The sequence below is a fragment of the Scyliorhinus canicula genome, chromosome 3 (genome assembly GCF_902713615.1).
Source record: "Scyliorhinus canicula chromosome 3, sScyCan1.1, whole genome shotgun sequence".
NCBI classification, from domain to species: domain Eukaryota; kingdom Metazoa; phylum Chordata; class Chondrichthyes; order Carcharhiniformes; family Scyliorhinidae; genus Scyliorhinus; species Scyliorhinus canicula.
Window position 1 is genome coordinate 208970228 of NC_052148.1, and position 12085 is coordinate 208982312.

At 45.7% G+C, this 12085-nt stretch overlaps 1 protein-coding gene across 3 annotated transcripts in view; it reads left to right on the forward strand.

Annotated features, from left to right (window-relative positions):
- Window positions 1-12085, forward strand: part of klhl2 (kelch-like family member 2) — a 129482-nt gene that overhangs the window by 34830 nt on the left and 82567 nt on the right. For 2 of the 3 annotated variants that reach the window (XM_038792110.1, XM_038792111.1), the window contains exon 4: window positions 8462-8583. In XM_038792110.1, the coding sequence (XP_038648038.1) occupies window positions 8462-8583 (122 nt within the window). Of the gene's footprint in view, window positions 1-8461; window positions 8591-12085 lie in introns of all 3 variants that reach the window. The other variant, XM_038792112.1, reaches the window with a different exon arrangement.

The window sequence follows — 12085 nt, forward strand, 5'->3', positions numbered from 1 at the left end:
TCTGTTCACCTCCCTAATTAAAAAAGAAAAATGTCCTGTAATCGCTCAGTGACATCATTGACCCTGGCACCATGGAGGCCACCGTCAGGAGATTACAACCATCTCCCATTATATTCAGTAGCAGCCTATCATCGCTGAATTCCCCACCATCAACATTCTGGGTTTTGCCATTGACCAGAAACCGAACTAGACCATATAAATACTGTGGCTACAAGAGCAGGTCAGAGGCTGGGAATTCGGTGTAAAGTAACACACATCCAGACTCTGCAAAGCCCATGCTGACAAGGTAGAAGTCAAGAGTGTGATGGAATACTCTCCACTTGCCTGGATGAGTGCAGCTCCAACAACACTCTCAAAGCTTGGCACCATCCAGGACAAAGCCTGCTTGATTGGCACCCCATCCGCCACTTTCAACATTTACTCCTTCTACCACTGATGCACAGTGGCAGCAGATTGTACAGTCTAATTGTTACTTGTTATTAATCGTTAGTATGTTTAACATTTGTTAAATCCAATTTTATAATTTGATCCCAAGCAGCAATTCTCGCTTGCAATCTGTTTATGGCTTAACTGTGATGTTGCTGTGCGCTTTTCTTTTCCAAACTCCGATCCGCTCTGCTCTTTGCCTCTCTCCACAAAAGTAAATGTCGTAAGCTTTATTTATCTGCTCCCCAGTCTGTGTTTCTCTGCAGGTTTGCTTCCGTCCCCAAGGGTAAATGAGATCTAATACTACTTTCCAGATGATATTGCTGAGTGGCAGCATGTAAATGTAAAATTGGACGGGTGAAGAGTGTATCCCAAATGTTAACGGTGCAGGAATAGGAATTAAAACCTTTGCAAATGATTCTCGGGCTACAGTTAGATAATGGAACCAGGTGACCCTGGCACTGCCCAGCTGGATGGTAGTGCGAAGGCATTGGAGGAGGATGGTGTGGTCAAACATATCAAAGGGTGTAGGTCAGGAAGGCTGGAAAAGGAAAGTTTGATTTTGTCAGTCGCACAGGATGTCATTTGTGACTGAGAGCTGTTCGGTACTGTGGCAGGGGCAGAAACCTGATTGGTGGGATTCAAACAAGGTGAATTGGGATCTGGGCATGGAAAGGGAGTTGGGATTAGGACCGTCGTTTGCAAGGATAGTGAGTCAAGGGCTTTTTTTTCCTGGAGGGGGGGTGATAACGCAGGTTTAAAGTAGAGAGGACAGCACCTGAAGAGAGAGAGTAAACAACATTGGGACCAGGAGGGAAAGTTGATGGCTAATAGTATAGTTGGAATAGGATTGAGGGAACAGGAGATGAGATCAGAGGGCACCTGAGGAGATAAGAGGGAAACTAGAGAAAGATGCGAGTCCAGGGCTAGGACAAGGAGTGGGGGTATACTGCAGGAAATCTGATCCGGTGAGTTAATGGAATTGAGGGATGTAGCAGAGGCTGCTGATTGATCTCACCTTGGTGACAAAGAAGTCCTTGAGCACGTTGTACTTACTGGAGGTGAACATGGAGGCGGTGGTTAAGAAGAACCAGCCAGACTAAAAAAAAAATTGAAGTTTTGTTCTGTCAGGATGTTTCCTAAAATTTGAGTGATGTGAAACCTGTTTCTAATGGGCATGAATTCACTGAAAAAAAAACCTAATTATGATTTGGCACTAAATTAGCAGTGTCACTTGGGGACCATATGGCTGGCTGGTAGGAAATAATGGCATGCTGGTATTAAGGGATGTTCTTCTGAGGGTGGGCTGAGGCTCACAGTTGGATCAGAAGCGAGACAGATTTCCTCTGCATCTGAGCAACACCATGCCTGGTACAGAAATGCTTTGTGCTAATACTGGGAATGCGTCCATTTTAGTTGGAGGTTTTTCCACATTGATAAGATTGTAAATGGTTTCTTTATTATTTTAATTGGTCAGTTTTGTAGCATGATGAAGTACTGCATTATACTTGTGGGTTTATGCCAGTCACGACCATTTTAAAAAGGTCTCATTGCCTCACAACTTTAAAAATATCTGATTATGTATTAAGCCATGAAGATGCAAGTATTTTACTTGAGGTGGAAATAGCAAAATCACAAAACAACTTTAAAAAGAAACATGTTTTTATTAAAGTTTATATTGTTTACACTGTACGTAAAAATAGATGAGCTGGTACCAGTTGTGTGTCGTCCCCCGTCCCCCCCCCCCAAACTTTGTGGAAGCCATCTACAGACCCTCGGATGGTGTACCTGATCTTCTCCAAGTGAAGAAATTCTGATGGGTCTGCCAGCCAGTCTGCAACTGTGGGTGGTGCTGCTGATGGTCAGCTGAGCTACATTCTCCGGCGGGCGATTAGGGAAGCGAAGGCATCCGCCTTCTTCCGCAGATGAAGTTCTGACTGGTCTGATACCCTGAAAACTCCCACTCTCGGGCACAGCTCCACCCTCACCCCACAACCTTGGACATTGCCTGGAAGAAAGCTGTCTAGAACCCTACCAGTCTGGGGCAGGCCCATAACATGTGGGCATGGTTGGCCGGGCCTCTCTGGCACTGTTCACATTTGTCCTCCACCTCTGGGAAGAATCTGCTCGTTCTTATCCGGTTTGCTCTCTGCACCTCATTTAGCTGCATGAGACTTAGCCTTGCGCAGGAGGAGGTGGAGTTGGCCCTATTCAGTGCTTTGCGGGGAATGTTTTTGATTTGCAGATGTCGGAGTTCCTGTTCGTTCAGTAATTCCAATCTCTCCGCCATCTCTTCTAGGGTCGCAAGTCAGTCTCCTATGTAAAAGTCCCTAACTGCCAGTGTCCCCCCATCTGTCTCCACCACTTAAAGGTGGCGGTGTCTAGCATAGCTGGTAGAAACCTATGCTTGCCGCAGTTGGGGGCCATGTGAACACCTCTGTCAGACCGAAGAGCTGCCTCATCTGTTTCCAGGTTTAGTGTTGCTACTACCACTGGGCTGGTTGAGTGTTTTGTTGGCGGCATTGGGAGTGCTGTAGTGGCATGGGCCCGGAGGGTCGTTCCTATGCAGGGGAACTCCTTCATCCTCACCCATTCTGTGTTTGGTTCCTTCACCCATCCCCTCACTCTTGGCCGGGGCTATCCAGTGGTAGTATTGCAAGTTCGGGAGGGCCAGGCAAACGCCATAATCATCTTGGAAAAGGGCCTTGGGGCTGCAGATCGGTATGGATCTAAACAGGAAGAGGAACCGGGGCCAGTATGTTCATCTTGATCGTCTGCACCCTCCACGCCAGAGAAAGCGGGAGTCCCATCTCTGTTGGCCCTTTTTAACTTCCTCCTCCAGACTGGTCAGGTTCTACTTGTGGATCCGTGTCCAATATCTGGATCCCCAGGTAGTGGAATATGTTTTGGGCTATTTTAAATGATACACTCTCCATCTCTGCCCCTCCCCTTTTGGGTTCGGCTGAAACACTTCACTCTTGCTCCGGTTGAGTTTGTAGCCTGAGAAGGCTCCAAACTCTCCCAGAAGCTTTGTGATTTTGTTCATGCCGCTTTGCAGGTCAGAGATGTAGAGGAGCAGGTCATATGCATAGAGTGAGACTCTGTGCTCTCTGCCTCCTTTTCGGATTTCCCTCCAGCATCTCTCGGGGTGATCGCTAGCGTTTCAGTTGCCAGGGTGAACAGGAGCGGGGACAGTGGGCATCCCTGCCTGGTGCCTCTGCAGTTGAAAGTATTCAGAGCTGGTGGTATTGGTCCGAACGCTTGCCTTGAGGGCATTGTGCAGGAGTTTCAACCAGGCGGTGAACCCTGTCCCTAGCCCAAACCGTTCTGAGTAACCTGAATGAGGTACTTCCACTCGACTCTGTCAAAGGTCTTTTCTGCATCCAGGGAGGCGAACACTCCTAATGTTCTCCCCAGCTGGAGTCGGTATCACATTCAGTAGCTGTCTGATGTTTGCAGTTAGCTGTTTACCCTTAACAAAGCCTGTCTGATCCTCTGGGACTCAGTTCTCCAGTTTTTTGGCCAGGACATTTGCGAGTATTTTCATGTCCACATTGAGCAGCGAAACGAGTCCGCATGATCCACATTCCATTGGGGCGTTGTCTTTTTTGGGTATCAGCGAAATGATGGCCTGTGTTAGCATTGGAGGCAGGGTGCCCCTCGCTAGCGAGTCTGCAAGCATCTCCCGTAAGTGTGGGGTGAGAGCCGGTGTAAATATTTTGTAGAAATCCGCCGGGAACCCGTCCGATCCCGGGGCCTTCCCTGCCTGCATGGAAGTGATGCTCTCCATGACCTCTTTCAGTCCTTTTGGTGCATCCAACTCCCCCTGTCTGTCCCCCACAACTGGCATGTACAGCCCATCGAGGAACTGTTTCATCCCAGAGTCCCCGTCCGGGGGCTCCCTGGTGTACGGACCCCGGTACAAGGCCTTGAATGCTTTGTTGATCTTTTTTGGTTTGGCTACCAGTCCGCCTCGGCTATCCTTCACCTGTGCTAATTCCCTTGTGGCTGCCTGCTTTCTCAGCTGGTGAGCCAGCAGGTGGCTAGCCTTCTCTGTGTTCGTAGAAAGACCCTGGTGGAGTTGGTGCACTGCCTTCCTAGTGGTTAGCAGGTTTAAATCCATTTGTAGCTTTTTCCTCTCCATCAGAAGCTCTACGTTTAGAACCTTCTGTTGACCTCCAGGATGGAGTTGATCAGTTCGCGCCTGGCCGCCCTCTCTTCCCTACCGCTATGTGCCTTGTAGGGTAGAATTTCTCCCCTAATCAACACCTCCGTGCCACCCAGAAAGTGGATGGTTAGACTTCCCTGTTCCGGTTGTTAGTAACGCACTTGCCTATGGCCTGTGATGTTTTCTGGCAGAAAACCTTGTCGACCAAGAGGGGCGTTGGGTACGGCCCGCCTCCAACCTCACATCCATATAACGTGGAGCGTGGTCAGAGATGACTATTGCGGAGTATTCCGCTCTGACTATTTCTGGAAGCACCGGTTTCCCTACTATAAAGAAGTCGATGTGGGTGTAGAACTTGTGTACTGATGAGAAGAACGAGAATTCCTTCTCACCTGGGTGCAGGAAATGCCATGCCCCCCCCCCCCGCTCCAGGGTTTCCCTTTGTCCAGGAGCAACCCATCATGGCTGCCAACTGTGTGTATGCCATGTGGGTGAGCACCTGCACTCTGGGGACACCCAAGGAACCCTCCAAATTGGCTGCTTACGATGCCATCTTGTTCCAGTTTAGAGTCCTTCCCTTCCTTATCATTATGCCCCCCCACCCCCCGGACCAGGCGTGCTCTCCCAGCTGGGAGGTGTGCCACATCCCCGTCTCTCATGCTTCCAAGCGCTCGCTTTCCCTGCTAGTGTGGTGGCTGCCTTTCTGGGGTTACTCCCCCCCTCCTATGTCCGTTCCATTGCTGTCCTTTCTTTCCTCTCCGTCTCCCTTTCCTTCCTATGAGCTAGTCCTCCTACTCCTATCGAGGCAGTGCAGTCCTGCGCAAACATTGTCCATATCCATCACTATTTCTCCCTGCGTCTTCCTCACCGCTGCTTTATTTGCCTTTTGACCAGGCCGTTCACACGAACAAACCCGTCTGTCTCTGCCGGGGTGGTGAAATAATGTTCTTTATTCTGGTATGTCACCCAGAGCCTGGCTGGGCATAACATCCCGAATTTTACACTGTTCTTGTACAGGGCCGACATTGCGTGGTTCAATTTGGCCCTGCGCTTAATAATAATAATAATAATAATAATCTTTATTATTGTCACAAGTAGGCTTACATTAACACTGCAATGAAGTTGTGTGAAAATCCCCTCGTCGGCACATTCCGGCACCTGTTCGAATACACTGAGGGAGAATTCAGAGTGTTCGATGCACCTAACAAGCATGTCTTTTGGGACTTGTGGGAGGAAACTGGGTCCCTGGCGCTGTGAGGCCACTGTTCCACCCCTGATTGTGGCGGCTTACTTTGGTTTCATGTTTTCCCATAATCTTTCAACGTATTTCAATCATTCCTTACATATTGGAACTGTGTAATTCCATATGAATGCCTTACATAGAACATAGAACAGTACAGCACAGAACAGGCCCTTCGGCCCTCGATGTTGTGCCGAGCAATGATCACCCTACTCAAGCCAACGTATCCACCCTATACCAGTAACCCCCCCCCCCCAATATTAACCTTACTTTTAAGGACAGTATAGGCAATTTAGCATGGCCTATCCACCTAACCCGCACATCTTTGGACTGGGAGGAAACCGGAGCACCCGGAGGAAACCCACGCAGACACGGGGAGAACGTGCAGACTCCGCACAGACAGTGACCCAGCGAGGAATCGAACCTGAGACCCTGGTGCTATGAAGCAACTGTGCTAACCACTCTGCTATCGTGCCGCCTGCCAGGTCTGCCCCAATATCCTAATACACCCTTTATTCTGTGTCCTTCCCAGCTGCTCGCTTTGGTCTGCTGAGCCCAGCGCAGTTTCCTCTCCTGATCCTGTGCAGCTTGGCAATCATCAGCCTCAGCTGCTCCCTGGTCTTGGACTTTGGTTGAAATGACCTGTGGGCCCTGTCAATCTCTGGTGGTTTGGGGAAGCTGCCCCTTCCAACCAAGTTGCCCAACATCTGTGCCACGTAGTCAGTTGGGTCTCTACCCTCGAACCTCTTTGACAGAACTGCTATTTGTATATTCTGTCGCTGGATCAGTTCTCTTGGCCTTCGACCTTCCCCATCAGGCTCTCTTGGGTCACCACCAACATTTTTATCTCGGCGACGATCCAGTCACTCTGGTCGGTTGATGCCTTTTTGAGCTCCAGCTTTCCCATCCTGTCGAGCGCCATCTGCATGGCGGCCAGTGCCTCCGCCACCCTGACCGTCACCTGGATTTCCACCTTGACCTCATCTTTGATCGCGGTCAGTTCATTAGTTAGGAATGTCTTCCATCCCTCTCCAGGTGTGGGGGGGGGGGGTGCGTGGCTTTCGTGTCGTCAGTCTCCCTTGCGAGTGGTTGGGGAACCCCCGCCTTGTGGGTCAGCTGACTTGTTCGCTCTCTTGGCCTTTTCCACCTTTTCTGGCTTCCCAGTTGCCTCTCGAGCTACTGTTTGCTGGCATACTATTCTTTGCCTTTTTAGTTGAGGAGCTGAATGAGTCTGAATTTTTGGGCTAAAGTTGGCAAAAAGTGACTGTTTTTCTGTGTTCTGGAGGAGAGCCACCTGATGTGCGACGACTCCGCATATCCTCGTCACAAGAAGTCCCGTGTTGTAGTTCTTGAGGTTGAATGTATAGAATGTTGTTGGTCACTGTCTATAATGCAATTCCTGCGGATTGGCAGCAAGTGTAATATTTGAGAATTTGTATTGTAATGTGGAATTTGTGCTTTCAAACTTGTATTACCATTTTTATAATGAGCAGTTGTAAATGGCAAAAAATCATTGTATTTCGGTGGTCCGCCCAGTCTATTAAAGCATTGTCCCGTGTAGCAGTGAGGCCTGGGTCTGTTCTTAAAATCCTGTTGTACCAAGGAATGGAGGATGAGAAAAATAAACAAAGTATCTAACAGTGGATGCATACTTCAAAACAATAATAGGACGCCGTGTGTTAATTACTTTGGATCAGGGTGGCACAGTTGCTGGCACTGCTATCTCATAGCTCCAGAGACCCGGGTTTGATTCTGACCTCGGGTGACTGGTGTGGAGTTTTCACATTCTCCCCGTGTCTGCGTGGGTTTTCTCTCTCAGTCCAAAGATGTGCAGGTTAGGTGGTTTGGCCATGCTAAATTGCCCCTTAGTGTCCAAAGGCTGGGTGGGGTTGCCGAGGTAGGACGGGGATTGGCCTGAGTATGGTGCTCTTTTGGGAGGGGGTGGTCGGTGCAGAATAGATGGGCCGAGTGGCCTCCTTCTGCACTGTAAAGATTCTATGAGACATTGATGAACCGTGAAATGTACGAACACAAGCACCAGAAAGAATACATTGCATCAAGAAAGCAGGCAGCTTATGGGACCATCACCATGTTATATAGCCAGCAGTTTGTAGTCAGTGAGTCCCCACCTGATTGCTATACAGCAGTTCTGGGAAGTGGGAAACTTCGCCGATTTTTCAGCTCTCTAACCCAGTGTATGGAACTAGCTTCTTCTACCAGCTCAGCTGAAATCAACAACTCCTGAAATTAGAGTAAAACCAAAGATTTCTGTCGGAATGGCTCATCCCCTCACTAGATAAAACACTGGGTGCCCCCACCTGCAATCTCAATGATAAGGAAATATAACCATTCATTTCTGACAGAATACACTGAAGAAGAAGACAAATGCAACAGTAGCCAAACAAGGAGCCTACCCAGAAAAACTGTGGAACAGAGCAACAGAATGCCATTCAGTAGCATTTTTTCCAAATTCCTTTGGTTTGATATGTAACATGCCCGTACAAAGGTGTATAAAGGCAATGCTTTGTCTAAAATATACGTGATTGATAAATGTACACTTTAAACGCTCCTCTTTTGTAATGCCGCGAGATAGAAAGGTGGACAGATGTCATGCTTATCTTTTTCAGGTGAAATGAGTGAGAGTAAAGCAAAGCGAGTTCGCATAAAGGAAGTGGACAGCTGGACATTGAACATTCTTATTGACTATGTTTACACAGCTGAACTTCAGGTTACAGAAGAGAATGTACAGGTACTGTGTGAGTAGATCATATTTAATATCAAACCATGATAAAACAATCAAATAATTACAATGGAATTGTAGACTTGCTCTTTTTAAAAAAACTTTGAATGTGATTTCAGTCTGATAATAGTAAGGCCCATGCAATGTTGAACCAGTTTTCAGAATTTTTGGCTGTTTGGATAACCTGTTGCTTAAAATGTTCTTTTACATGTACATGTAACAGTATAAACATGTAAGTATGTAAATGTGTGTACATTTCTGTGTATGTATATTTGTGTTTTTATGTGTGACAAAATTCGAAGACATGGCAAAATCAAGGTTAAGTAAGCCATAGTCTCCAAAATTCAAATGAACTAAGCGCTAAATTGGATGTGTTCTGCTTTTCCAGCGAGTTGGTGCCGAACCATATGTGAACCAAATTACAGGTCTGTGCTAACTGAGCTGATTTTAGTTGGGGCAGCAGTTGGTTTGTACAGATGGTATCAGTTCCTCCTATGGCAGAGCAATGGAAAAGCAGCCAGAATTTTTTGCTGTTGTCCTACTGCAAAGTATGGATGGGTGGATGTTGGAGTCAGGACTGGATAGGGCTCGGCTGTGATGCACCCTGATGGTCAAATGGCACTGCAATTGGTTTCAGCATTTTGGTTAGGAAGGGGAAAATGAGCCGTGTTATCCAATAGAAATTACTGACTAACTACTGCTGTTGCTCTGGTGATATTGATTTAACTAATTTTAGTAGAAAAGACCTTGCATATACACAAGTATGCCTTTAATCAACATGCATGTGTGTTAACTTAGGAGCATCGATCACCATTCAATGATGAAAAATCACTCGAGTTGGATTTTGTCTTGCTGTTGCCAACAAACCCCTAAAAAGATTAAAGTACATGTACACACCTTGCAAATATGGGTTTGAGCTCGCACGACTGCTCATTTTTAGTACTAATCAGAAATGCAGTGAGCTATATCTAGATTCCTGGTTGGTTGCTGGGGCGAATGTATTGAAAAGCACTCCACTAAAGAGTTCCCTACTTCTCATGGCTGTCTCGCCACACTATTCGAAGCAGGGGTATGGACATTGAAAGCCCTTTTAGCTTTGCATGAACTGCTGACATTCATTGTCACGGTGCACATATTGTTTTGTTGCTGAATCTGAAATGTATATCAACTTTAAAGTACTGAGTAAGATACTGAATGGGGTCTGTAAATAATGATTGCCTTCAGTGGAGGGACGAAAGTGAGAGGAGAAAATTGGAAAGGCTTCGGTGGGGTGAGAGGTATGGGGCGGAGTAAGGTGGAATGAAAATTGGTATAACTAGTGCAAATCTAGATTAAGTAGGTTTGGGACATCAGCATACACGTGGAAGCCTCCTCCATAATTAAGGATAATGTTGCCTCTGTTATGCAAGTAAACGTATTATTTTCTTTAATAGTCAGAATTTCATTGGTCTGCAACTTATCACTACAGTAATTAAGCTGTATAAATTTTATTTTTTTTATTAACTTTGGGATCCTTTTTATAAAACTGAGCTAGTATCAATAAACATTCCTCTCCATGCACTAATTTATCTCTCAATAAATATGAGGATTTTAAAAGCAAAATAGTATGAAGGGTTTTCTGCTTAATCACTGCCCCGTCACAAAATGATCAGAGTGGGATCTTGACTGAAACGAGATTGGGTGAGAAACAAAACAAAAATGTGAAATGTCAATTATCTGTACAATTTTCGATGGGTTATAGAAAACCAATGGGTTTTGAGGCTGTCATGCATTTTCTACTTTTTAAAAAATAGATTGGCCTTTTTGCTGGTGCATTCAGCAGATTTTCTGGCTCACTTCCTTGTCAGCACCCTTTTCTGACTCTAGATAGCGGACCTGCTGCAGATCCAAGAGCATGGCCAGAAATGCTCCCCCAGCTACAGTCGCGAACACAGCATCTCTGGCTAGCTGGAATTGCAGTACATAGGAAAATAGTTGATTGGCAAATTGTTGCAGGTTGATTGCCCTCATCAGCAAGAGCAATGAAGTGGAGTGTTGGAGAGGGCTCTAGGTGTAGAGAAGTATTTTGATGTACAGTAGTTTGGTGAACATCTGCCAATCAGACAAGCGCTGGCTTGGTTGATAATAAAAGTTTCACTGTAACGTATTGTTTATCACTGTTGAGGGTTTTCCTGTGAGATTTAGACACTTTAGCAAATACGCAAAAAGTGTCCTCGCATCGCACAAGTCAACTTTTAACCTACCCTCAAATTTTTCACACTTGGCCTCCATCAATTATTGCCCTTTCTGTTTGTATGTAAGGAGTCATTAATGACCAACCAGAAGCATGAGTGCTCCTTTGATAGGACATGGAATTCTGTTTGGCCAGAACCAAAATCCTCTCTTATTGATCTTATTTCCTGATAATTTATGGTCATTTCAATTCTTCAGTCACAATAGTGAGTCCAAAGGAATAATCTCCTCTTGCCCGTTCCAACTCTGTGGATAGTTTGAAACAATTATTTTGCCTTAATAGTACTAGTGAGGTTAAATCGAAAAGCAACTTCCGGAGTACATGCTTTCATACTTGGACATTTCAAGATTTCAGCATGTTGAGTTGCGCTCTACACATTGGTCTTAACAGAAGCTTGCCCATAGACTTGTCATTTAAAGGTATGAAATGGCACAAATGGCACAGAAGGAAGTCATTCAGCCCACCGAGTTCATGCTAACTTTGGGCTACTTGTACACGACATACCCACTAAACATCTAGGAAAAAGTTAAACTCTGGTGTATTCAGCACTAAGTGAACTTTAAAAAAAAATATATATATATATATTTATTACAGTTTTCTAATTTTTAAACCGAATACTCAACACATTTTCAAAACATAACTGATACAGTACAGAACAAATATTTTTGCAGATGTAAGAACAGAGAAAGACAGGATAAATTCAGAACAACAGTTCATAAGAAGTAGGCTTATAGATCTGATCAGTCAGAAAATGGGAGGGGTGGAAGAACAAAGGATAAAGCCAAATAAACATGATGGTTTAACATAGCAAGATGCACATCTTTGTGTAGCAGGATCACAACTTGCAGTATGGCTCATGGGAAACCTTGCAGGAGCAGGTCAGGCAAAGCAGAGCCTGTGAATTCCACAGGGATACATTCCATGACTCTCTTATGCCGGTTTTGAATTGAAGGTTACTTTAATCCAGGAGCAAAGGATATCTTTGAATTGCAAAGGTTAGGATGTTATACAGCCTTTTTTTTATTAACGTTAATAATGCTCCTATCTGGCAGAGCCAGAATTAGGAAGAAAGGATCAAGTTCTAAAGCCCTGTCCAATATCCTCTCGAGTACCTTTAACTACACCAGACAAACAGGACTGAATCTTGAAACCGGTCCGGTCCACGCGCAGTGTATATTATCCCCCTTGACTACCAGGCACATTGGGGAAAATAGCAGGATCAAACTTGTGTTCTCAAATGTGGTGTGATATGCAAGCAGTGTAGAGTCTTGAACTGAG